The sequence below is a fragment of the Mustelus asterias genome, unplaced genomic scaffold, assembly GCF_964213995.1.
Source record: "Mustelus asterias unplaced genomic scaffold, sMusAst1.hap1.1 HAP1_SCAFFOLD_107, whole genome shotgun sequence".
In the NCBI taxonomy this organism is placed as follows: Eukaryota; Metazoa; Chordata; class Chondrichthyes; order Carcharhiniformes; family Triakidae; genus Mustelus; species Mustelus asterias.
Window position 1 is genome coordinate 213,331 of NW_027590151.1, and position 24,880 is coordinate 238,210.

The 24,880-nt window shown below is 46.1% G+C and overlaps 2 protein-coding genes across 2 annotated transcripts in view; one reads left to right on the forward strand and one right to left on the reverse strand.

Moving 5' to 3' along the window:
• The window catches only part of LOC144484431 (uncharacterized), a 40,273-nt gene extending 30,616 nt beyond the window's left edge, over positions 1 to 9,657 (reverse strand). The window contains exons 1-2 of the mRNA XM_078202964.1: positions 9,403 to 9,657; positions 6,219 to 6,307 (exon numbers count right to left, since the gene is read on the reverse strand). The gene's annotated coding sequence lies outside the window, so the exon portion shown is untranslated. The remainder of the gene's footprint in view (positions 1 to 6,218; positions 6,308 to 9,402) is intronic.
• LOC144484438 (uncharacterized) overlaps positions 1 to 20,938 on the forward strand; it is a 156,495-nt gene extending 135,557 nt beyond the window's left edge. Inside the window, exons 20-22 of the mRNA XM_078202970.1 lie at positions 262 to 396; positions 2,682 to 2,960; positions 19,378 to 20,938. Coding sequence (XP_078059096.1) covers positions 262 to 396; positions 2,682 to 2,960; positions 19,378 to 20,388 — 1,425 coding nt within the window. The 3' untranslated portion in view covers positions 20,389 to 20,938. The remainder of the gene's footprint in view (positions 1 to 261; positions 397 to 2,681; positions 2,961 to 19,377) is intronic.
• The last annotated feature ends 3,942 nt before the right edge of the window (positions 20,939 to 24,880 follow it).

Genomic DNA, 24,880 nt, shown 5'->3' on the forward strand with positions numbered 1-24,880 from the left:
AGATATCTTTAGGCCTCCATTATCTCAGTACAAAGCCATAAAATTTAATGAAATCACAGAAAAGGCATGTGGGGCAAACTCTGAAAGTAACTGACACATTAGAGGGCCAGTCGGGAGATTGCAGGAAATGGTCAGTAGATGACCATCACCATTAAGAAACCAATCAGAAACTGATTACACACCACCGACATCAATCAGGGACTGATCATGGTGAACCAGAGTTCAGGAACACCATTGATCGTGTACAGGAGCTGTGTCTAGAAAGGGTTAATAACCATCAGCTTGCAGCTGCCCAGTTCACAGCTCAGAGAAGCTGAGCAGGAAGAAGATAGACGACGTCAACAGAACAAGAAACAGCGCCTCAGTCGGCTGGAAGTTGTGAGCCAGCGTTACAAAGTGAACTGACTGCTTCCACTGCCTTTGTTAAGTTTTGCATTTTGTACTTATGTGATTAACTTAGTAAATTCTGTAAAGCTTGTAACAAGATTTGCACCCAGTATGGTCCTGTAGCTCGTTGTAAATGAAAGTCCCTTTTAGATCAGCTCTCCCAACTAAACCCAACAATTGTAATTGACTTTAAGTCTTACATTTAAGTTGAGGTGAACCCACATCTTTCAGAAAATCTCTGCCAACTTTGGCACAAGCCCCCAGCTGTTAGCCAGGAATTCTTTGCAGGATTAACTTGGGAACAGTGTGCTTTTATCATTTCTGGAACCTAGGTCAATGCGGGGTGGTCAGTCTGGTTTTATCATTGACTCTTCTGTAGCAATTTGACACAACTGAATAGCTTGCTCAGGATAGAGAGCTCTGAATCTAGGGTATTGCCTCTGTTCTGCAGACAAGTAACTATACTCTGTCTACTATTGCAGTGCTGTAATAAAGTCAGTTAAAGACAATCTGTTGTTGGGAGTTTGATTATCTGATGTATGAAACCACAAGATTCAATATTTAGAGTCAACAAGATGAACAAGGAAACACATCAGGGCCCAAAACTACAGCTGGATATTCACAGGAGAAAGTCTGTTACCCAACATCTTGAGTGGACAGAACAGAGAAAGGTCCCAACTGTAAGAAACCCTCCAAACATTTGTAAATATATTTCAAATGTTGACAGGTCCCAATCCCCAGTTTCCATTAAATTGAAATCAATGAAAGATCTGAGACAGACAGATGGGTTGAAAGCAGTGCAGGGCCCACATGTACTGAGAAACCAAATCCAGGGACCACTTACACCGAGACACCAAATCCAGGCAGCATTTGCGCTTTGATGTTGATTTATCAGGTAGAAGTTGTTTGCAATAAATCCCCAATTTTAAATTAAATCTACAAGATTTAACTATCTGGCCAGAATGAACATTCTAATTGGTAAATTCAAAAGATTTATTAACCATTAAAAGGTAGAAAGGTAACAAGTTAGAAAGATAAAAAGCAAAGTTTGAATCAACAGTGATTGACAGGAGGAGGAGAAAGCTCATCTTTAACAATAAAACAGACGTCTCACAACTTTCACGGTTGATCAGGCCAAAGAAGTGAAATGATAATCAGACAAGGTGGATAACATGTTAACAGAATGGTGACTCAAACCTTTATTTTTACCCCTTCAACTCACATTTCCTTAACTCAGATTAGCCACAGTATTGAATGATAATTGATTAACTTAATTGTCTGATTGGCCCCTGACACCTCCGAGCATCTCCTGATGTCCAAGTACAAAGGTCTCCTGAATAAATGAGACATCTTGGGTAAGGTCCCATTCATTCCCCAACTTAACGTAACTTGTCAAAGCCATAAATGTTTTGTGAGCTCTACCTTATCTTTCTAGATTGGCTGGAAAACATAATTTGACAGTTCTCATGATTTATGACCAGTGTACGTAAAATCATATTATTTATTATAATAAAACATTACAAACTTGTGTTACAGGTTATTTTTAACACACTCAATGAGTGCCTTATTCGAGTCTTTACGTCGCTTGTTGACGTTTTTGTCAACCTCTAGTGGAACCACAGTCGAGGTCCCACCGATCTAAATTGAGGAACGTGAGCTGAGGTCAGCTGATGGTCACAAAGTATGCCGTCCATAAGTCATCCCAGATCTAACTGGGCCTAATGAGCCAAGTTGTCGGTACCCATTGAACCATGCTCCACCATAACTGGGGGTGGAATTTGGAATATTGCAAACATGCCAGATTAAGTATATTGAATTAAGGGACAATTTCGTGTCACCAATCGGCCAACATACCCGTTTTTGGAATGTGGGAGGAAACCGGAGAACCCGGAGAAAACCCACGCAACCACAGGGAGAATGTGCAAACTCCCACAGGCATTGACCCAAACCGTGGATACGATTCAGGCCTCTGTATCTGCACAGCACAGCAAACAGTGGTTGTCACTGAGCTGACGTGTTGCCCATTGGTCACCTGCAGATGTAAAAGGTGCCTTTAATAAACATAAGCATAAACATACAGACAACGAGCCAAACATACAATGATGGAGTGTTCCATACAAGTCCATATGGCCTCCTGGCAGGCTGCGAGCCCCATGGTCTGACAAGCTCCAAGCTTGTATTGCGGTAGTAATCATCTCTCACCTGTTATTGAAGATCCCCAACAGCTCCAACGTGAGTGACAGGGTGAGTCTTGAAATTTGTTGGGCGAATGACTGGTATCTCTTTATTCCCAGGTACGTCATGAGGCTGTTGTTCTTCTCCAGCCATTTTCCCCTGGCGCCAACAACAAATCCAAAGAAACGGGGATCCAGGCATCCAGTCAACTTTTCAACTTCAGGTCCAAGATGTTGGTACTTCATGCACTTTTCATTCCACGTCTTTTCCAGACTGCCGCAATTGTCCTCAAAACGAACTGTCACATCCACCACTGCAACCCTTTGATCCTTCTCCCTCTTGAAGATGACGTCTGGCTTCCAGAGGGTACCGTTTTTGCCAATGAGTCTTGGTTCGAGGTAAGATGTCCAGCCGTATTTTCCAACATAATTGCGCAGCTGTTCCAAGATCGTATTATGGCGTTTGATCCTGCGGTTCTTTACAAATGGGCAGAAGCCAGAAATATGACCGAGAGTTTCACATCTTCGACAGGTTTTTGTGGCAAAGGGTTGCCCTCTTGACAGGGTCACCCTCGCGGGATACAGATTACATCTTAACAGGTTATTAATGTAACAATGAGATTTAAGTTGGTCCACAGCCTTCATCCAACTGTTTGATATCTTATCATGATTGTAATAGTGTATACCAATGACTTGACAGGTTAGCCGTCTCCATTTGTCGAATTCCCAATCTCTCCAACCCGCATACTTGTTTTGTGGTTTGCTGGAATCTGCCTCTTCCACACCAATCATTGGTATCGCAGCCCTGATCATATCCATCTCCTCATTGCTGCTCTCTTCTGGAGTTGGCATGAAGTCCTCGATTTCCCTCAGTGCCTTGAGAGATCTCAGATCTTCGATGTTTTCGCCAACGTTCTGCTCACAGAACCGGAAGGAAGCCCGAATGACTCGGTCTGACCAGTCTGACAAGTACATCTATTGATTAAGTGCTGATTCTTCAATTGTCTCAGAATGAAGGTTCTTCACTTCACCGATATGAGGATGTTAACCCGAGGGTCCCGTCTGCTCTCTCAGGCAGAGGTGAAAGATCACACGGCTTCTATTTGGAAGGAGAGGAGGGAGCTCACCCTGCTGAGACCAATATTACCCCATACCCAATCTCACTGAAAACAGGTCACTGCCCCGAACCACATTGCTGTTTGTGGAGGCTGACTGTACACAGAGATGTCCTGAGGTTGTGAAAGGTGCTACATGAATGCAAATTCTGTCAACTCCAGCCCAGTTACTGTACTTTGCAGCAACATCATCAACACTTTCCCAATGTCAGAACGAACAATGTTCAGTCCTGAATCTGATTAACAACAGCAGAATCAGAGCAGAGCCGTCATCTGTGAACTCGCTGGTGTTTCACCAGATTGGATGATTCGGTAAATCTCTTCCCGCACTCGGAGCAGGTGAACGGCCTCTCCCCAGTGTGAATGCGCTGGTGTGTCAGCAGGTGGGATGATCGTGCGAATCCCTTTCCACACTCGGAGCAGGTGAACGGCCTCACCTCAGTGTGAATTTGTTGGTGCGTCAGCAGGTTGGAGGACTGACTGAATCCCTTCCCACACTTGGAGCAGATGAATGGCTTCTCCCCAGTGTGAATTCGCTGGTGTACAGTGAGATGAGATGATCGCCTGAACCCAGTCCCACAGTGAGAGCACTTGAACGGTCTCTCCTCAGTGTGAACAAGCTGATGGGACATCAGTTCACCAGAACTTTTAAAGCACTTCCCACACTCTGGACATTGAAAAGGTCTCTTGTCAGTGTGAACTCGTTGGTGTGTCTGAAGGTGGGTTGCTGTCCTGAAACTCTTCCCGCACAGTGAGCAGCTGAACATTGTGTACTCGGTGTGAATGAGCTGGTGCTCCCTCAGTCCGTGTGGGCTTTTAAAGCTCTTCTCACACTTGGAGCATTGAAACTCTCTCTTGTCAGTGTGAACTTGCTGGTGTTTCAGCAGGTGGGATGAGCGAGTGAATCCGTTTCCACACACCGAGCAGGTGAACGGCCTCTCCCCGGTGTGGAGTCGCTCATGCAGCTGAAGGCAGATGAACTGAGCGAATCTCTTCCCACATACGGAACAAATGAACGGCCTCTCCCCGGTGTGTCTGCGTCGATGAATTTCCAGCTCAGATGGGGATCTGAATCCCTTCCCACAGTCCACACATTCCCATGGTTTCTCCCTGGTGTGAACGGTGCTTTTTGCTTCCATGTTCAAAGGCTGATGATTTTCAAGTCCTGATGAATCGAGTGACTCTGTCAGATTTTGATGTGATGTTTGGTTTGACTTTCCTGATTGTGAACCTTTCAAATATTCTGTAAAATGAATTTAAGACAGAATCAAGGAAATGTAAAAGAGAACCCAGAAAAACACAAAGGCAGGTTGTGAAATTGAGCTAAATTAATCTTGTAATTTGTGGGGCCAGCGCTAGGAAAAAGTGACCCTGAAAACTGCTGGCATCTCATAAAAACCCAACTGGTTCACTAATGTCCTTTAGGGAAGGGAACCTGCCACCCAGTCGGGGCTTACACAAGACTCTGGCTTCCATGGGAGGAGAGAGAGAGGTGAAGGAGGGTAAAAAAGATGAACTTCATAGATCTGCAACTGAATTTGAATTTTGAAAGAATCTCCCAAACCCATAACTCCACCCACTGGAAAGATAAGAGCAGCCGGTGCCTGGGAAAACCATCACCTCCAAGACACACACCAGCGAGTTCACACTGGGGAGAGACCAGACTCCTGCTCCACATGTGAGAAAGATAGAATCGATCATCCAATCAGCTGACACACCGGCGAGTTCAGCAGTGATTACTGGGCTTGGATTCTGCTGTTGTTGCTGCTGTTAATGACATCCAAGACTGAACTCTGTTCATTCTGATAGTTTGGGTTTGTTTCTGTTGATGTTTATAATCTCTATAACTGGACTGGATGTTTAATATTCTGGAACTTGGCTTGTTTTACCTTGTGACCCTTACTCTTCTAATAAAGTATCTTTCTTTGGTCTGTAGCAAATAGTGATTTACTTGTAATTTTTTTCAACTTGAGTCAGAGCAGAGGAATAACCTCTCCCTAGTGTGAATTTGCTGGCGCACTGTGAGGTGAGATAATCGCCTGAACTCAATCCCAAAGTGAGAGCACCTGAACAGTCTCTCGTCAGTGTGGACACATTGATAGGATATCACTTCCCTGGAACTTTTACAGCTCTTCTCGTAATCTGGGTAATTAACAAAATCACTCAAGTGTGAACACGTTTGTGTGTCATATGGTGGGATGACTGAATGAATCCCTTTCCATCTCTGGAGCATTTGAACAATCTCCCCCCAGTGTGAATATGTCAGTGAGCCAACAGGTTGGATGATGGAGTGAAATCAGTCCAATACACAGAGCCGGTGAACAGCCTCTCCCCGGTGCACGATGAGCTTCCAGCTCAGACGGGTAACTGAATCCCTCATCACTGTCCTCACTCTTCCATGGTTCCTCCCCAGGATGTTTATATTTGTAGCTCCTGAGGCCAGATGATCAACTGAAGCCGCGTCCACACAGAGAACAGTTTCATCTACTGTGAACAATGCTTTTTCCTTCAATGTTTAAAATCCGAATGATAATCAAGTTACCGTTAACTGGGCAGCTCCGTCAGATCCTGATGTGATGTTTGTTCGAAGATTCCTGACTGCAAATCCTCCTCTTCTAAAACTCTGTGACACTGAATTTAAAAGAAAAAAAAAGTGAGAGAGAACCCACAAAAACACAAAGGCAGGTTGTGAAATTGAGCTGAATGAATCTGGTAATTTCTGGGGCCGGCACTGGGAAAAAGTGACCATGAAAATTCTGGAGTGTCATAAAAACCCAAGTGATTCACTGATGTCCTGCAGGGAAGGGATTGAATGTCACCCATTCAATAGGATCATGGCTGATCTGACATTCCTCATGTCCACTTTCTTGCCCTTTTCCCGTAACCCTTGATTTCCTTAATCAAAAATATACACAAGGGCTTTGCCCCCACAGCTCTCTGTGGCAAGGAGTTGCAAAGACTCTTAACCCTCTGGGAGAAGAAATTGCTCCTGATCTCAGTCTTAAATTGGCACCTTTTATTCTGAGACTGTGCCCTCTGGTCCCAGACTCTCCCATGAGAGGAAACATCCGCTCAGCATTTACCCTCTCAAGTCCCTTAAGAATCCGATATGCTTCAATGAGATCACCTCTCATTCTTCTAAATTCTAATGAGGAGAGGCCCAACCTGTTTAACCTTTCCTCATAAAACAATCCCTCCATAACGGGGATAATCCAAGTGAATCTACTGTGAACTGCCTCCAATGAAATAATATTTTTCCTTAAATAAGGAGACCAAAACTGCTCACAGTCCTCCAGATATGGTCTCGCCAGTACCTTGTACAGCTGCAGCAAGACTTCCCTACTCATATACTCCAACCATGGTGGCACTGCAGTTAGCACTGCTGCTTCACAGCGCCAGAGACTCGGGTTCAATTCCTGGCTTGGGTCACTGTCTGTGTGGAGTTTGCACATTCTCCCCGGTTCTGCGTGGGTTTCCTCCGGGTGCTCCGGTTTCCTCCCACAGTCCAAAGATGTGCAGGTTAGGTGAACTGGCCATGCTAAATTCTCCCTCAGTGTACCTGAACAGGCGCCGGAGTGTGGCGACTAGTGGATTTTCACAGTAACATCATTGCATTGTTAATGTAAGCCTACTTGTGACAAATAAATAAACTTTACTTTACTTGAAATAAGGGCCAACATTCTATTAGGCTTCCTGATTACCAACTGCACCTGTGTGCTGGGTTTCTGTGTTTTGTGCAGAAGTCCCCCAAGTCCTGTTGTGTTGCAGCTTTACAGTCTTTTCCCCATTTAAATAATACTCCCCTGCTCTCCCTTCCAAAATGAACTGTTTCACATTTTCCCACATTATCATAGAGTCCCTAACAGTGCAGAAGGAGGACATTCAACCCATGAGTCGCACCAATTCTCTCACATAGTATCTTACCCAGAGCCTCTCTCCCACCCTATCCCCATACCCTCACACATTTACCATGGCTAATCCATCTAACCTACATGTCTTGGGACACTAAGGGGAAATGGCCAACCCACTTAATCTGCACATCTCTGGACTGTGGGAGAAACAGTAAGAAGTCTCACAACGCCAGGTTAAAGTCCAACAGGTTTATTTGGTAGCAAATACCATAAGCTTTTGGAGCACAGCTCCTTCGTCAGATGGAGTGGATATCTGTTATCAAACAGTGCAAACAGACACAGAAATCAAATTACAGAATACTGATTAGAATGCAAATCTCTACAGCCAGCCAGGTCTTAAATGTACAGACAATGTGGGTGGAGGGAGCATTCAACACAGGTTAAAGAGATGTGTATTGTCTCCAGACAGAACAGCTAGTGAAATTCTGCAAGTCCAGGAGGCAAGCTGTGGGGGTTACTGATAATGTGACATAAATCCAACATCCCGGTTTAGGCCGTCCTCATGTGTGCGGAACTTGGCTATCAGTTTCTGCTCAGCGACTCTGCGCTGTCGTGTGTCGTGAAGGCCGCCTTGGAGAACGCTTACCTGAAGATCCAAGGCTGAATGCCCGTGACTGCTGAAGTGCTCCCACACAGGAAGAGAACAGTCTTGCCTTGTGATTGTCGAGCGGTGTTCATTCATCCGTTGTGGGAGAAAACCAGAGCACCTGGAGGAAACCCACACAGACATGGAGGAAAGCTGCTGGATTATCATAAAAACCCAAGGGGTATGCTGATGTCTGTCAAGAAAGGAAATCTGGCACCTGGTCTAGAGTGGAGACAGAGAGAAGTAGAAGGGGCCGGGGTGAAGGAGAGGGATTTTATACATCTAGAACTCAATGAGAACTTTGACAGAATCTCCCAAATCCTCAACCTCCACCACCTAGAAGGACCGAGGTAGTAGGTAGATGTGAACACCATCACCTCCAAGATCCCTCCCCCCCCCAACTCACACACAATCCTGACTTGTCTGACATCCAGTACTAAAAGAACTGAAACTTCTTTCATATAAACACTGGGAAGACTGAACCCATTGTCTTCAGTCCCCACTACAAACTCCACTCCCTCGCCAGCAACTCTATCTTCCTGGTAACTGTCTGAGGCTGAACCAAACTGTTCACAACCATGGTGAAATATTTCACCCCAAGATGAGCTTCCAACCACATTGCCACATCATCATCAAAACCGCCTATTCCCATCTCAGTGACATCGCCCGACTCCACCCCAGTCTCACTTCATCTGGAACTCTCAACCATTCCAATGTGACGTGGAACTCAAGGGAATGGAACTGACCAAATTGCTCCACAGAGAGTTCAGTAAGTCTCACAACACTAGGTTAAAGTCCAACAGGTTTATGTGGAATCACGAGCTTTTGGAGCACTGCTCCTTCCTCAGGTCACTCACCTGATGGACTTTAACCTGGTGTTGTGAGACTTCTTACTATGCCCAACCCAGTCCAATGCCGGCATCTCCACATCATGGCTACCATGGAGAGTTAGCATGGATTTAAGTTGCCAAATGCATTTCCTTCTATGTTGTAATCTCTGCATCACTGGAAATTGATAAAGCAGCCACACTGCTGTATATTTCAAGACAAAAAATATGGGATCATAAATAACATATCTCTCTCCCATACAAATTTACTGTTGATTTAAATGTTAGCCCTCTTCTGGGAAAACTGAATTGTGAACATTGGGTAAGAGGCTACCCTATTAGCCAGATAAACTGAGGGAACTAAAAGATGTCAATGTCTTTGAGAGAGAAACAAAAATATACCTGGGCCTAGTCCTGTTCCTGAATCCGGTCTTCATCTGTAACCTTTCCAGAGTCTGCAGCCTCCCTGGATTCACTTCCTTTCCCTTCAGTTGCTGCAAGTCCCCAATTTCCCCCAGAATGAGAAAAGAAATGGAAAGGGGGAAACATTGATTTCCTCCCAGATGTTGCCCAGAGGAGGGAGTTTGGACAACTTCCGCATTGTGACGTCCATAATAGAGCTCTGCCTAAATCAGCCAATAGGAATCATTCTGCTCCGCGATGACGTCTCCGGTGTGCAGGCCCGGGCGCGCGGACCCGGGAGCCCCGCCCCCACCCATTGTTCCCCCTCCCCCTCCACCTCTTCCAGCCACGGTTTCCAGGCAACCGGCTGACGGCTCCGGCCAGAGCGAGAAGCCGCGTATTGATCGCCCCCTCCCTCGGCCCGGGACTGCGCATGTCCAAGGGAGAGGGGAAGATGTGCATGTGCGGGGGGGAGCCAACCTTTTGACCTGCTGCTGAGGTGTTGGCCAATGGAAAGTTGGAGGACCGGACGTTCTCTGGTCCTCCAGCCAATCAGAGCGCCCCCATTGTCTGAATGCGGAAGTGGACAATGAGCTTGTTCAGCTGCTCATTCCTGCCCAGCAAAGCTGCTGCTGCTCTCTCTCTGAATGAAGATTGCGCTTCAGACAGACTCAAACTTCTTCTGTCTCTCCAACATCTGTGAGTAAAACACTTTCTTTTCTCCCCCTTTCCATTTCTTTTCTCATTCTGGGGGAAATTGGGGACTTGCAGCAACTAAAGGGAAACGGAGTGAATCCAGGGAGGCTGCAGACTCTGGAAAGGTTGGCCCGGGTCTCTCTTTCTCTTAAAGACATTGACATCCTTTGCTCCCTCAGCTTGACACGCTGATTTGTCTGGCTAAAAGGTCCCTTTCCTAATGTTCACAATTAAAGGGCTGGTTTCCCCAGGTGATGGCTGACATTTAAAAGAACAATAAATTAATACAGGATAGAGATATGCCTTGTGTTGTTATATTGTAGATTTGGTGTAATATTTATGGTTCTGTAACAAAGTACATTTATTATTATTTCTCATTTTGTAATGTAGCACTGAAGCTATGTTATATATTTTCACTCATCGAGTCATTACAGCGCAGAAGGAGTCCATTCAGTAACTCGAATCCATGCCGACTCTCTGTCGAACAATCCAGTCAGTCCCATTCCCTTTCTATATTACCTTTCCCCTGCAACTTTATTTCCTTTATGTGCCCATCTAATTTCTGAAATATATTAAAGGGGACAGTAAACTAATACAGGACAGAGACGTGCCTCTGCTCCCCATAGCCAGGAACTGATAGCCTGCTCCCTTATATTGTATATCATTCTCTCTGTATTGCTTGTTTCCTCTGATTCTCAGCTTTTATCTTTGACCACCTCATCTTTCTGCTTTTTAAAATCTCTCTCAGTTTTTCTCTCAGTCTTTCTGTCTCTCCTTTCCTCTGTATCTTTCTCAGGCTTTGTGTGTTCCTATTTGATCAAGATGTTCAAAATCAGGGAGAGTTTCTGATTGATTACAGAGGGAAAAACAGGGAGAAAAGCAGAAAAACCCGGCAGGTCTGGCGGCATCTGTTCAGAGAGTTAACATTTTGAGTCCATATAATTCTTCAGGGCAGGAAAAACATGGGTTATCCATCTTAGATCAGGGAATGTGCTGGGGGAGATTTAATAGAGGTGTTTAAAATGACAAATGATTTATGATAGTGTCAATGGAGAGAAATGATCTCCCAGCAGCAGGAGGGTTTGTCGATGGAGAGAATCGATTTCCCCGGTGCAGGAGGGTCTGTAAGCAGAGGATACAGAGATTTAATTTAATTGACAACAGAATTGGAAGGGGTGTTAAGGAGAATGTTTTACACAATAACTTGATATGATCTGGAATGCACAAACTGACAGGTGCTCGAAGCAAGTTTAATAGTAGCTTTCAAAGGGAATTGGATAAATACTTGCAGAGGATAAATTGGCAAAGTTATGGTGAATGGGATTAATTAGACAATTCACTCATCTTTGTGACATTCTGAATGTATCTCTCCTCAGGTTTTAATATTTGATCTTTTCGATTATAATGTGTCTCAAACAGAAGATTAAAATATTGGGTTTGATGAGCTGTCAGATCTCTTTCCTGTGTGTCTGTGTAACTTGAGAACTGGAGATAACAATGAGAAGGAACTGATTATTTTCAGTTCCTCTAACAGATACACCTCAGATATCAGAAATCCCTGGAGCTCCCCATGTCCTCATTATTCTCGCCTCGAGTATAACAGCTCTCAGTCAGGCCGAGTCAGTCACATGTGTCTCTGTCATGATGTTTCCACTTGTATTTTATCACTCACCTCCCAGTGACACTCACCATAACACAGACACCTTAAAATATCATTGTTCCCTTGCACTTTGTCCTCCTATTATAATCAAATGTTTGTTGGGCCTCTTGTCTCCCTTAATGTCAGATTACCTGCAGTTAAAATGACCTCAGAGACACTGAAACTGCCGTTGTAAAATACAGCAGAATTGGAATGACAGACAGGTTATTGTCCGATAATGACAGTGGCAGAGTAACACACACCGGAATCTAAATACATTATATCAATAGACCACGACTCACTCACACTATCAAATGAAACTTAAACTTTGGTTATGGTGCACGAGATACTGACTGTATTACCATTACATTGGATCTAATGCTGTGTTCACTAACATACTGCAATGTGACTCTAAATATTTTAACAAACATTGTATTTGTTACACTCAGAGTAAGTCAGTGCTTTGCTGTGTTGTCTCTGTGCCCCATCTCCACTCTGAATGAATTGGAGCCTGTGTGTGTCATTGTTACACTGAGACTCTGTCACTGTTATTACTAATGTGGAGATGCCGGCGTTGGACTAGGGTAAACACAGTAAGAGGTTTAACAACACCAGGTTAAAGTCCAACAGGTTTATTTGGTAGCAAAAGCCACAAGCTTTCGGAGTCTTAAGCTCCTTCTTCAGGTGAGTGGGAATTCTGTTCACAAACAGGGCATATAAAGACACAAACTCAATTAACAGAATAATGGTTGGAATGCAAATACTTACAGCTAATCAAGTCTTAAAGGTACAAACAATGTGAGTGGAGACAGCATCAAGACAGGCTAAAGAGATGTGTATTCATAGAATCATAGAAACCCTACAGCACAGAAAGAGGCCATTCAGCCCATCGAGTCTGCACTGACCACAATCCCACCCAGGCCCTACCCCCATATCCCTACATATTTACCCACTAATCCCTCTAACCTACGCATCTCAGGACACTAAGGGCAATTTTAGCACGGCCAATCAACCTCACCCGCACATCTTTGGACTGTGGGAGGAAACCGGAGCACCCGGAGGAAACTCACGCAGACACGAGGAGAACGTGCAAACTCCACACAGACAGTGACCCAAGCCGGGAATCGAACCCAGGTCCCTGGAGCTGTAAAGCAGCAGTGCTAACCACTGTGCTACCATGCCGCCCCACTGTCCAGACAGGACAGCCAGTGAGACTCTGCAAGTCCAGGCAAGTTGTGGGGATTACAGATAGTGTGACATGAACCCAATATCCCGGTTGAGGCCGTCCTCATGTGTGCAGAACTTGGCTATCAGTTTCTGCTCAGCAACTCTGCGCCGTCGTGTGTCGTGAAGGCCGCCTTGGAGAATGCTTACCCGAATATCAGAGGCCGAATGCCCGTGACCGCTCAAGTGCTCCCCAACAGGAAGAGAACAGTCTTGCCTGGTGATTGTCGAGTGGTATTCATTCATCCGTTGTCACAGCGTCTGCATGGTTTCCCCAATGTACCATGCCTCGGGACATCCTTTCCTGCAGCGTATCAGGTAGACAACTTTGGCCGAGTTGCAAGAGTATGTACCGTGTACCTGGTGGATGGTGTTCTCACGTGAGATGATGGCATCTGTGTCGATGATCCGGCACGTGTTGCAGAGGTTGCTGTGGCAGGGTTGTGTGGTGTCGTGGTCACTGTTCTCCTGAAGGCTGGGTAGTTTGCTGCGGACAATGGTCTGTTTGAGGTTGTGCGGTTGTTTGAAGGCAAGAAGTGGGGGTGTGGGGATGGCCTTGGCGAGATGTTCGTCTTCATCAATGACATGTTGAAGGCTCCGGAGGAGATGCCGTAGCTTCTCCGCTCCGATGAAGTACTGGACGACGAAGGGTACTCTGTCCACCGTGTCCCGTGTTTGTCTTCTGAGGAGGTCGGTGCGGTTTTTCACTGTGGCGCGTCGGAACTGTCGATCGATGAGTTGAGCGCTATATCCTGTTCTTATGAGGGCATCTTTCAGCATCTGGAGGTGTCTGTTGCGATCCTCCTCATCCGAGCAGATCCTGTGTATACGGAGGGCTTGTCCGTCGGGGATGGCTTCTTTAACGTGTTTAGAGTGGAAGCTCTCCACTCACATTGTTTGTACCTTTAAGACTTGATTAGCTGCAAGGATTCGCATTCCAACCATTATTCTGTAAATTGAGTCTGTGTCTTTATATGCCCTGTTTGTAAACAGAATTCCCACTCACCTGAAGAAGGAGCTTGAGGCTCCGAAAGCTTGTGTGACGTTTGCTACCAAATAAACCTGTTGGACTTTAACCTGGTGTTGTTAAACTTCTTACTGTTATTATTGGACAAGCAGCAAATCACCGTCACAATGCCCGGCTGATTGACGGCAGCGCGGACCAATGGGAAGAGGGGACAGTGCTGGAGGACCGACATGGGGCGGTCGGTCCTCCAACCAATCGGAGCGAACGAGGGGCGGGGCCAACTTTGACTCGAGCATGCGCAGTATGAGTAATGGCGATGGGAAACGGCTTTTGCTGTGGGCTCGGAAATCTGTTCGAGGTGATTGGAGGAACGGAGAGAGCAATGGATCGTCCAGGTGGGTGGAAACGCTGCGTAAGCATGTTGTGTAAGCCGCAAACCGCGGAAGAGAACTTCCCGGACCCAGTTTGTACCGAGCAAGGCTGCAGCTCCTCGTGTTCGTCCAGGGTTAACGTTCGCCATCTTTATTGGGGGCAATAGGCAGCAGTGCGCACGTGCGGCCGCCATGTTTGTAGAGGGCAATGTTGTCAATCAGTGGGAGGGGCTTGTTCCCCAGTGCTCAGAATGGAGACAACTTGTCCATCAAACTGCATCAACCCTGAGTCCCAATGTCTTATTGATGAGGCAGAGCGGTGGTAGAGAAGGAAAAAGAAAGGAAAATAAAAACAATAAATGCTGGAAAATCTCAGCAGATCTGACAGCATCTGTGGAGAGAGAATAGAACCAACGTTTCGAGACTGGATGACCCATAGTCAGAGCTTGTACACGTGTAAACAGAGCATGTAAACTTTGACACCTCCATGTACCCTTGTACACCTCAATCAATCTACTTTGCTCCAAGGAGAACAACCCCAAGTTATCCAGCCTAACATTGTAACTATAATTCCTCATCCCTGAAACCATTTTGATAAATCTGCTCTGCACCCTGTCAAGGAGCCTCACATCCTCCATAATGTGTGGTGTTCACTGGTTTGCACAGACCCAGGTATTCTGTGTTCCTGTCTGTGATCTCATCACATACTTACAATTGCACAGTGACATCACCCCCGCTCCCCGGGGATTTCCTCAACTGGGAGATTTTTCTCTGATGCCAATGCTTCTGATATCTTTCCAGCTGCAGGCTCCAGCAGGAGATTTTAATATTAAAATCAGTTAAATTGTTTCAGAGGTGAGTGTTTGTGACCATTCACGGGCGCGGGTTCTCGTCATAAACCAGCTGGTCTCCTCCATGCTGTGGTACCGGCTGGTCCCTTTGACCCCTCCCCCTGGCTTTGTCACCGATATCCAGAGAACCCTCCTGCGGTTCTTCTGGGGCAATCGACTGCACTGGGTCCCTGCTGCGGTTCTGTATCTCCCGCTTGAGGAGGGCGGGCAAGGTCTGGTGTGCCTCCGCACTCAGATAGCGACCTTCCGCTAAAGGTACCTTTCCGTTGAGCCCCCTCCACAGTGGTGTGCCATATTTCTTCTGCCACTGGCACGGCCTCAATTATGACGTGCAGCTCCTGCATATCGAACTGGGGCGTGCTTCGACCGCGCTGCAGGAGTTGCCCGTCTTTTACCAGGACCTCCTCACCGTCTGGAACAAGGTCGCCTCGCGACACAGCTCTCCCCCGTCAGGAGTAGCAGCTCTCGTGCGAGAGCCGCTGCTCCGGAATCCGCTCCTCCAGCCGTATGACTTCAGGTGGCTGGCGGAGAGGAGGGCTGTGGACGCCGGGGTGACCAGAATCGGGGACGTGCTCGATGGCGGAGGAGCGGGCTGGATGGGCCCCCGCGTGCTGGCTGAGCGCGTGGGGACGACCGTCCGGCACGCGGCCAAAGCCATCCTAGACCTTAGGACGGTCGTGCTCGGCCCCGAAAGTGCACGCAAACTCGAGGCGGCGCAGGCGTGCGGTGGGATCCCGCCCGTGCGTTCCCCTGTTCGGACAGAATTCCACATTGGCCCAAAACTTCAACCCTCCTCCCCTGGGTGAGGTGCCCCACAGCCTGAGCCGTCTCGCGGAAATGTCCTCCGTGCCTTTTCCTACCGCGCGGAGGCGTTTCCTGTGCGGGCTGCTGCTGCACACCTTCCACTACCGCCTCCTTGCCTGTCGCCCGGATACACCTTGGCGGGCCTTGTTTCCGTAGAGGTCCCTCTACGGAGGGATTGCCCCAATTACATCGGGGACGTGGGGTGAAGGGTGATGCATGCAGCAGTTCCGCACAACCGTAGGATTCACTGGTTCACGGGCTATGAAGCTTGCCCCTTCTGTGGCCTTGTGAAGTCCGTGGACCATGTCTATGTTTTGTGTCTTAGGTTGCACTTTCTTTTTGTTGGGGTCGGGATGGCGACCTCCTCGTGAACCTGCTCCTGGGCCTGGCGAAACGCGCCATTTACCGGTCCAGGCAGCGGGCGATCGAGGGGGCCGTCCATCCTGACTGTCTTCCCCTCTACCGCGGCTACGTTCGCGGCCAGGTGTCCCTGGAGAGGGAGCATGCGGTGTCCACGGGCGCGGTTGACGCCTTCCGCGCCCGCTGGGCACCGCAGGGGTTGGGGTGCGTTATCGACCCTAATAATCACATTTTAATTTGATGTTTTTAAGTTTCCTTTGTACTTTGATTTCTGTTCGGACTGTTCTCCCTCCTTTTGGGGAGCTGCCCCTTTTACTTTGTCCTGACTTAATCTGAGTTTGTTTATTTGTTTTGACCTAAAAGAGGCCAACATCTGTGAGTAACACACTTTCTTTTCTCCCCCTTTCCATTTCTTTTCTCATTCTGGGGGAAATTGGGGACTTGCAGCAACTGAAGGGAAAGGAAGTGAATCCAGGGAGGCTGCAGACTCTGGAAAGGTTGGCCCAGGTCTCCCTCTCTCTCTCTCTCTTAAAGACATTGATATAGAAACAGAGATGATAGGAGCAGGAGGAGGCCATTTGGCCCTTCGAGCCTGCTCCGCCATTCATTATGATCATGGCTGATCATCCAACTGAGTAGCCTAATCCTGCTTTTTCCCCATAACCTGTGATCCCATTCACCCCAAGTGCTTTATCCAGCCGCCTCTTGAATACATTCAATGTTTTGGCACCAACTACTTCCTGTGGTAATGAATTCCACAGGGTGACTACTCTTTGGGTGAAGAAATGTCTACTCACCTCCGTCCTAAATGGTCTGCCCTGAATCCTCAGACTGTGACCCTTGGTTCTGGACTCCATCGGGAACATCCTCCCTGCATCTATCCTGTCTCGACCTGTTAGAATTTTATAAGTCTCTTTGAGATTCCCCCCTCATTCATCTGAACTCCAACGAAAACAATTCTAACCTGGTCAATCTCTCCTCATACATCAGTCCCGCGATTCCCTGAATCAGCCTGGTGAACATCCTTTGCTCCCTCAGCTTGACACATTTATTTGTCTGTCGAAAAGGATGGTCTTTTTCCTCATGTTCACATTAAAGGGCAGCTTTCCCCAGGAGATGGCTGACATTTAAGGGGACAGTATGTTAATATAGGACAGAGATCTGTCTAGTGTTATTATATGGTACCCAGATTAGATATATTATTTATGTTTCTGTAATAAAATACTTTTATTATTAGTTCTTGCATTGTAATATAATGCTATAGTGATGTTATACATTTCCAGTCATAAAGTCATTACAGCACAGAAGGAATCCATTCGGTAACTCGAGTCCATTCTGACTCTCTGTATAACATTCCAGTCCCAATCCCCCTCTATATCCCCATTCTCCTGAAAGTTTATTTCCTTCAAATGCCCATCCACTTTCGTTTTTAAATAGAATCCATAGATATGGATGGAGATTTACAACTTTTTGGGAATGAAATAGGAAAGAATGTTCCATAGAAACTAGAATTGGCTGCTCTGAATTTCTATCCTATACTGACAGGGGCGGCACGGTAGCACAGTGGTTAGCACTGCTGCTTCACAGCTCCAGGGTCCTGGGTTCGATTCCCGGCTCAGGTCACTGTCTGTGTGGAGTTTGCACATTCTCCTCGTGTCTGCGTGGGTTTCCTCCGGGTGCTCCGGTTTCCTCCCACAGTCCAAAGATGTGCGGGTTAGGTTGATTGGCCAGGTTAAAAATTGTCCCTTAGAGTCCTGGGATGCGTAGGTTAGAGGGATTAGCGGGTAAATTAGCGGGTAAAAAAAAAAAGGGATTAGCGGGTAAGGCCTGGGTGGGATTGTGGTCGGTGCAGACTCGATGGGCCGAATGGCCTCCTTCTGCACTGTAGGGTTTCTATGATTCTATGACTGTGATGACTTTTGCAAACTCATTTCATAGGATATTGAATGAGGAATCAAAGGCAAAAATCTCAACCGTCACGTCTAGACAGAGCCATATTCCTTGGGATCTGAATATCTTGTAATATGGAACTGTAGCTACGTTATATATTTCCAGACATCTCTTCCCTCAGAGGGTTGTTAGTCTTTTGGATTTCTCTTCCACAGGGACCAGTGGAGGCTGAGAATCATTGAATATATTCCAGTTAGACAGATCTTTGACTGACAAGGGTGTCAAGGGTTATGGGGAACAGACAAGAAGATGGAGCAAAAGCTAAGACGTGGGGGGATTTCTTCACTCAAGGATGTGGGAAAGCTTTGGAATTCTCAATCCCTGAGGACAGTGAAGCCTCAGTCATCAACTACTTGCAAGAGAGAGATTGATTGGTTTCTAGATATTGAATATATCAAGGGATATGGGTTTAGTGTGGGGAGAATGATGCTGAGGTAGATGAACGAATTATCTCATTGAATAGTTTAAAAGAATCGATGGGCCAAATGGCCGACTGCAGCTCCTATTTGTTATGGTCTCTGTGTCCAGGACAGGAAGCAGTGAGCATGGATCTGTCAATCAGCCTCAATCAGCACCTTCAGGAGAATTGGGAGGGTGAATATTAGATACAGCAGAGTGAGAATGGAGGGAGAGTGTGTGGGATGGAAATTTACAGCTTTTTGGGACTGAAATAGGAAAGAATGTTCCATAGAAACTAGAATTGTCTGTTCTGAATTTCTATCCTGTACTGACACTGATGACTTTTGTCAACCTGTTTTACAGGATATTGAAAGAGGAATCACAGGCCGAAATCTCAAACGTCACGTCTAGATCTGACAGAGTCATATTCCTTGGGAGCTGAATATCATCGGACTTTGAATCTGGAAGGAGAAATGATTGTCCAGTCTGTTGATTTGAAAAGATTTGAAATGTCAGTGTGACTGGAAAAGCAGCAACACACTGCCACACTCGAGTGAGAGTGTTCCAGTGCACTAACTAAAGAGCTTTAACCAGTTACACAGCCTGAATAAATATCACACCATTCACAGCAGGGAGAGACTGTACCCGTGTTGTGAGTGTGGACGAGACTTCAACTGATTGTCCACCCAAGAGAGAGGTAAGGACACCTGCACCATGGAGAAACCGTGGAAATGTGGGGACTGTGGGAAGAGATACAGAGCCCCATCAGAGCTGGAAGCTCATCGGCGCAACCACACTGGGGAGAGACCATTCACCTGCTCTCAGTGTGGGGAGGGATTCACTCAGTCATTCAGCCTGCAGTCACACCAGCGAGTTCACACTGGGGAGAGACCGTTCACGTGTTCTCAGTGCGGGGAGGGATTCAGTCATTTATCCAGCCTGCGGACACACCAGCGAGTTCACACTGGGGAGAGGCCGTTCACCTGCCCTCAGTGTGGGAAGGGATTCACTTGTTCATCCAGCCTGCAGTCACACCGGCGAGTTCACACTGGGGAAAGGCCATTCACCTGCCCTCAGTGTGGGAAGGGTTTCACTCAGTCATTCAACCTGCGGGCACACCAGCGAGTTCACACTGGAGAGAGGCCATTCACCTGCTCTCAGTGTGGGAAGGGATTCACTCAGTCATCCCACCTGCGGATACACCACCGAGTTCACACTGGGGAGAGGCCATTCACCTGCTCTCAGTGTGGGAATGGATTCACTCAGTCATCCCACCTGCAGACACACCAGCGGGTTCACACTGGGGAGAGGCCATTCACCTGCTCTCAATGTGGGGAGGGATTCAGTCGGTCATCCCACCTGCAGACACACCAGCGAGTTCACACTGGGGAGAGGCCATTCACCTGCTCTCAATGTGGGGAGGGATTTACTCAGTCATCCCAGCTGCAGATACACCAGCGAGTTCACACTGGGGAGAGGCCATTCACCTGCTCTCAGTGTGGGAAGGGATTCACTCAGTCATCCAGCCTGCTGACACACCAGCGAGTTCACACTGGGGAGAAGCCGTTCACCTGCTCTCAATGTGCGAAGGGATTCACTCGGTCCTCCCACCTCCAGATACACCAGCGAGTTCACACTGGGGAGAGACCGTTCAGCTGCTCTGTGTGTGAGAAGAGATTCAGTCTTTCATCCGCCCTGCTGAGACACCAACAAGTTCACGAGTGATTCCAGGGGTTGTTTCTGTTATTGTTTCTGCTCTCAATTACATCCAGGACTGCATTTTGTTCATTCTCACAGTTGGTCAATGGGGAGGGTCGGAGGGTTTCTTTCTGCTGGACTGGCCGGTCTCATGACTTTGCCTCCAGTGGGCTGATGCTCTTTGAGTCGTGTTACCAAATTTCACAAGGATCACAGAGTGACAGGGTGTGAGGAAGTTAAGAGTCACTATTTTTGTTTGAAATCCCCTCAAATGCCCATCCAATTTCCTTTGTAATTGTTTATTGTCTCCACTTCCTCCACCCTCGTAGGCAGCAAGTTCCAGCTCATTACCATTCGCTGCATCAAAATATTCTTCGTCACATCCCACCCCCACGCATCTCTGATCCAAAACCTTAAATCTGTGTCCCCCTCATCCTTGTCCCATCAGCTAATGGGAACAGCTTTTCTTTGTCCACCTTATCTAAACCTGTCAGAATCTTGTCCACCTCTATCAAATCTCCCCTCAACCTCCTTTGCTCCAAGGGAAACAACCCCAGCCTGACATCGACAATAAAGAACAAACTAACAGAATATGTTAATACCTGAAATCAAATGGGAATGTTTAATTTCTGTTTTAATGATATTGTGAATATATTGTCCTGGACAATAACAGAATTGGAATAACTCACCTTGGGTGTGGTTGAATGGAATACCTCAATCTGATATCCACCTACAGTCTAGTGAAAGTGTGGAATGTGTAGCTGGAAATCCCTCCCTAACAGCACTGTGGGTGTACTTACACCTCAGGCATTGTAGCAGTTCAGGAAGGCAGTGTTGGGGTTGACCATGGCCGAGGCAGCTACATACAGCCACATATTCTGTTATAATTGAAGGACTGCAGATTGAATGTGAGGCATTATGGGACTGGACTATCTTAACCACATTCCTGTGACTGCTCAGTTTCTGCAATCATGAACCATTAAAGCTGCTTAGCAGGGCCCCAACAGAGGACCTGGTGAGAATATTTACTCAGAATGAGCTAAAATTAGCTAAAACAAAGATTTTGCAGCTGGCAACATGTTTGGGATTTTAAATCAACAAAGACTTGATGTTTCCGATAAAATCAGGCCTTGGAAGTTGGCTAAAAAAAGTTTAAGTTATAATGAAGGGGAATGAAGGATCTTGTGTCTTATTTTAATCAAGGAGTTGTGAGCTTAGACCATAAGACACAGGAGCAGAATTAGGCCACTCGGCCCATCGAGTCTTCTCCGCTATTCAATCATGGCTGATATTTTTCTCATCCAAATTCTCCTGCCTTTTCCACATAACCCCTGATCCCCTTATTAATCAAGAACCTATCTATCTCTGTCTTACAGACACTCAATGAACTGACCTTCACAGCCTTCTGTGGCAAAGAGTTCCACAGATTCACCACTCTCTGGCTGAAGAAATTCCTCCTCATCTCTGTTTTAAAGGATCATCCCTTTAGCCTGAGGTTGTGCCCTCTAGTTTTTTCCCACTAAGTTTCAATAAGATCTCCCTTCATCCTTCTAAACTCCAATGAGTGCAGACCCAGAGTCCTCAACCATTCTTCATACGACAAGCTCTTCATTCCAGAGATCATTCTTGTGAAGCTCCTCCAGACCCTTTCCAAGACCAGCATATCGTTCCTTAGATGTGGGGCTCAAAACTGCTCACAATACTCCAAATGGGGTCTGACCAGAGCCTTATACAGTCTCAGAAGTACATCGCTGCTCTTGTATTCTAGCCCTCTTGACATGAATGCTAACATTGCATCTGCCTTTCGAACTGCCAACTAAACCTGCACGTTAACTTCAAGAGAATCTTGAACAATGACTCCCAAGTCCCTTTGTGCTTCTGATTTCTGAAACATTTCCCCATTTAGGAAATAGTCGATGTCTCCATTCCTCCTCCCCAAGTACATAATCTCACACTTTTCCACATTGTATTCCATCTGCCACTTCTTTGCCCACTCTCCTAGCCCATCAAAGTCCTTCTGCAGCCCCTCTGCTTCCTCAATACTACCTGCCCCTCTACATATCTTTGTATCATCTGCAAACTTAGCAACAATGCCTTCAGTTCCATCTTCCAAATCATTAATGTATATTGCGAAACGTTTGTGGTGCTCTGTCGCTTTAAGAAGCTATAGCTGCGAGAGAGAATGCTGAGGATTCATTGTTTGAAATTTACGAGCTGTGAGAACCTGTGTGTTTCATTTGTTTTATGTGGATGTTTGTAGATGTGTTTTATTATTGTTTTGGGCTACATTTGTTAAGGTTTATCTTTCTGGGGAATTAACCTTATCTTGAGTCTTTAATTAAAGGCATTTCTGGAAGTTTAGAAACAGAACCACAAGAACGCTTAAGGAATTAATTTTGTTTATTGTTGTAAAGCACATGCTATGTTTCTCTGTTTGTGTGTGGATGATATTTGTTGAATGCTTCAAGCTTTCAGGTTTTCTGTCTGTGATTTAAATCAAACATTTAAATAAAGGACGTGTAATTAATAAAGCTTTTTTTCATAAAAGTTGTGAACCTGGAGCCACATTTACTGGCCAGAGACATGATTCCAGGAAACTTTGCTAAACTTGTGGGAATTTTAATCCAGATTCAAACTCACACATATGAGTATGAGAGAGTTTTAATTGTAATGGTTATTTAAAATTTGGGACATGTGAAATAATTCTGACCATTCCTGTGTTCATTGAATCATAGAATACCTCCAGTGCAGAAGGGACCATTCGGACCATCGAGTCTGCACCATCTCTCTAACAGAGCACCTTACCCAGGCCCTCTCCCCTGCCCTATCCCTGTAATCTCACACATTTACCATGGCTAACCTATCTAACCCACACAGCTTGGGAGACGAAGAGGGAATTCAACATTGCAAATCCACTGAATCTGGGCATCTTTGGTCTGTGGGTGGAAACTGGAGCACCCGGAGGAAGCCCACGCAGACACAGGGAGAACATGCAAATTCCAAACAGACACTCACCCAAGGCTGGAATTAAATGCCTGACGCTGTGAGGTAGCAGTGCTAACCACTGTGCCACCATGTCACCCGATAGTTGAGGCCAAAACATTGCCTGATTTCAAGAAGATATGAGATATACTCTTGGGGCTAAAGGGATCAAGGGATATGGAAGGAAGGGGCGAATCAGGAAATTGAATTCAATGATCAGCCATGATCAAGATGAATGGTGGAGCAGGCTCAAGGGGCCGAATGGCCTACTCCTGCTTCTAGTTTCTATGTTTCTCTCCACTGGGCCAGCATTCCATCCAGTGGCACAGTGGTGAGCACTGCTGCCTCAAAAAAGCAAATACAACAATGGCTTTGGCATCTGCTACAATGTGACTGACAGATTGACAACGGAGTCAAGGGCATCAGGAGCAAAAGATACCCTGGGAGGTGGAGAAGAATGTGACGGAGATTACGAGCGGGTCCTTGATTGGTTTTCTAAAGAGATTCAGAAAGGAAGCAGCAAGTTGGAAAAAGTCCAGAATAAATTAATTTCCAGTTACATTGGAAACCTGTTGCCTCACAGCTGAGTACAAAATATAAAGAGTTGAGGGAACTGGTGGATAAGCTGCAGAATGGAGCTGATTGCTGGCAGGAGAGCACGTCTGACCTGGACAATCAGTTACATTGGGAACAGGGGGCAGATGATAGGGTGAGTGGAGCTCAGAAAAATCTACTGCTGTTCGGCCAAACTCTGGAACAAGATATTGATTTACAGTCAGAAAATATCAGATCAAGTGAAGAGTTAGAAAATGCCGTGGGGACTTTGAGGAAGTTAATTCAGCCACAAAGTGACACCTCCCCTGAAGCAGACCACTCCCTGTGTTTAGCTAACATCAAACAACCTGAGACACAAATCAGTCACCAGTGAGTAAATGTAGTTGTTTTCTCCAAAAAAAGAATCACTGAAAGCACTCCCCCTTCTCCTCTGCCTCTCCTGTGTGATAAGGGAATGCAGGTGTGTGTGATTAGCCATGACTTCTGCACCATCATGATCCACAACGCTTACTCCAAGTTGGTTTGCCCAGTTGAAGGAATGCTGTACATTTGAGTCATAATTGTTGAAGCAGGGTGTTGTTTGAAAGCATCACAGATTCGAAGAATTAGTTTGGAAAGGGAATAAAAATTAATTTAATTTGAACTGCCGTGTGTTTCTGTTTGAAATAAATTCAGACTGTACTAAAATGTGAAAGGAATGTATTTGGGTTTGAAATTAAGTTGTTCAAGGTTAGAATTGTGAAGGCCAATTTGCTCCCAAAACACAAAGATCAGGCTGCAGTTTGGCAGCAAACCAGTTCCAACTTTCCTAAACATCTGAGTTAAAATTGTTGAGATTCGGTTAACAACATATTTCACAAAGTATTTCTTTCAACTTTGATTAAGTGGAAAATATTGAAAGTTGAAATTGGTGTTCAAAAAAGGATCGATAAAAGAGATGAAATTGGAACAAAATTGAAGAAAATAACACGAGAGAAGTTTT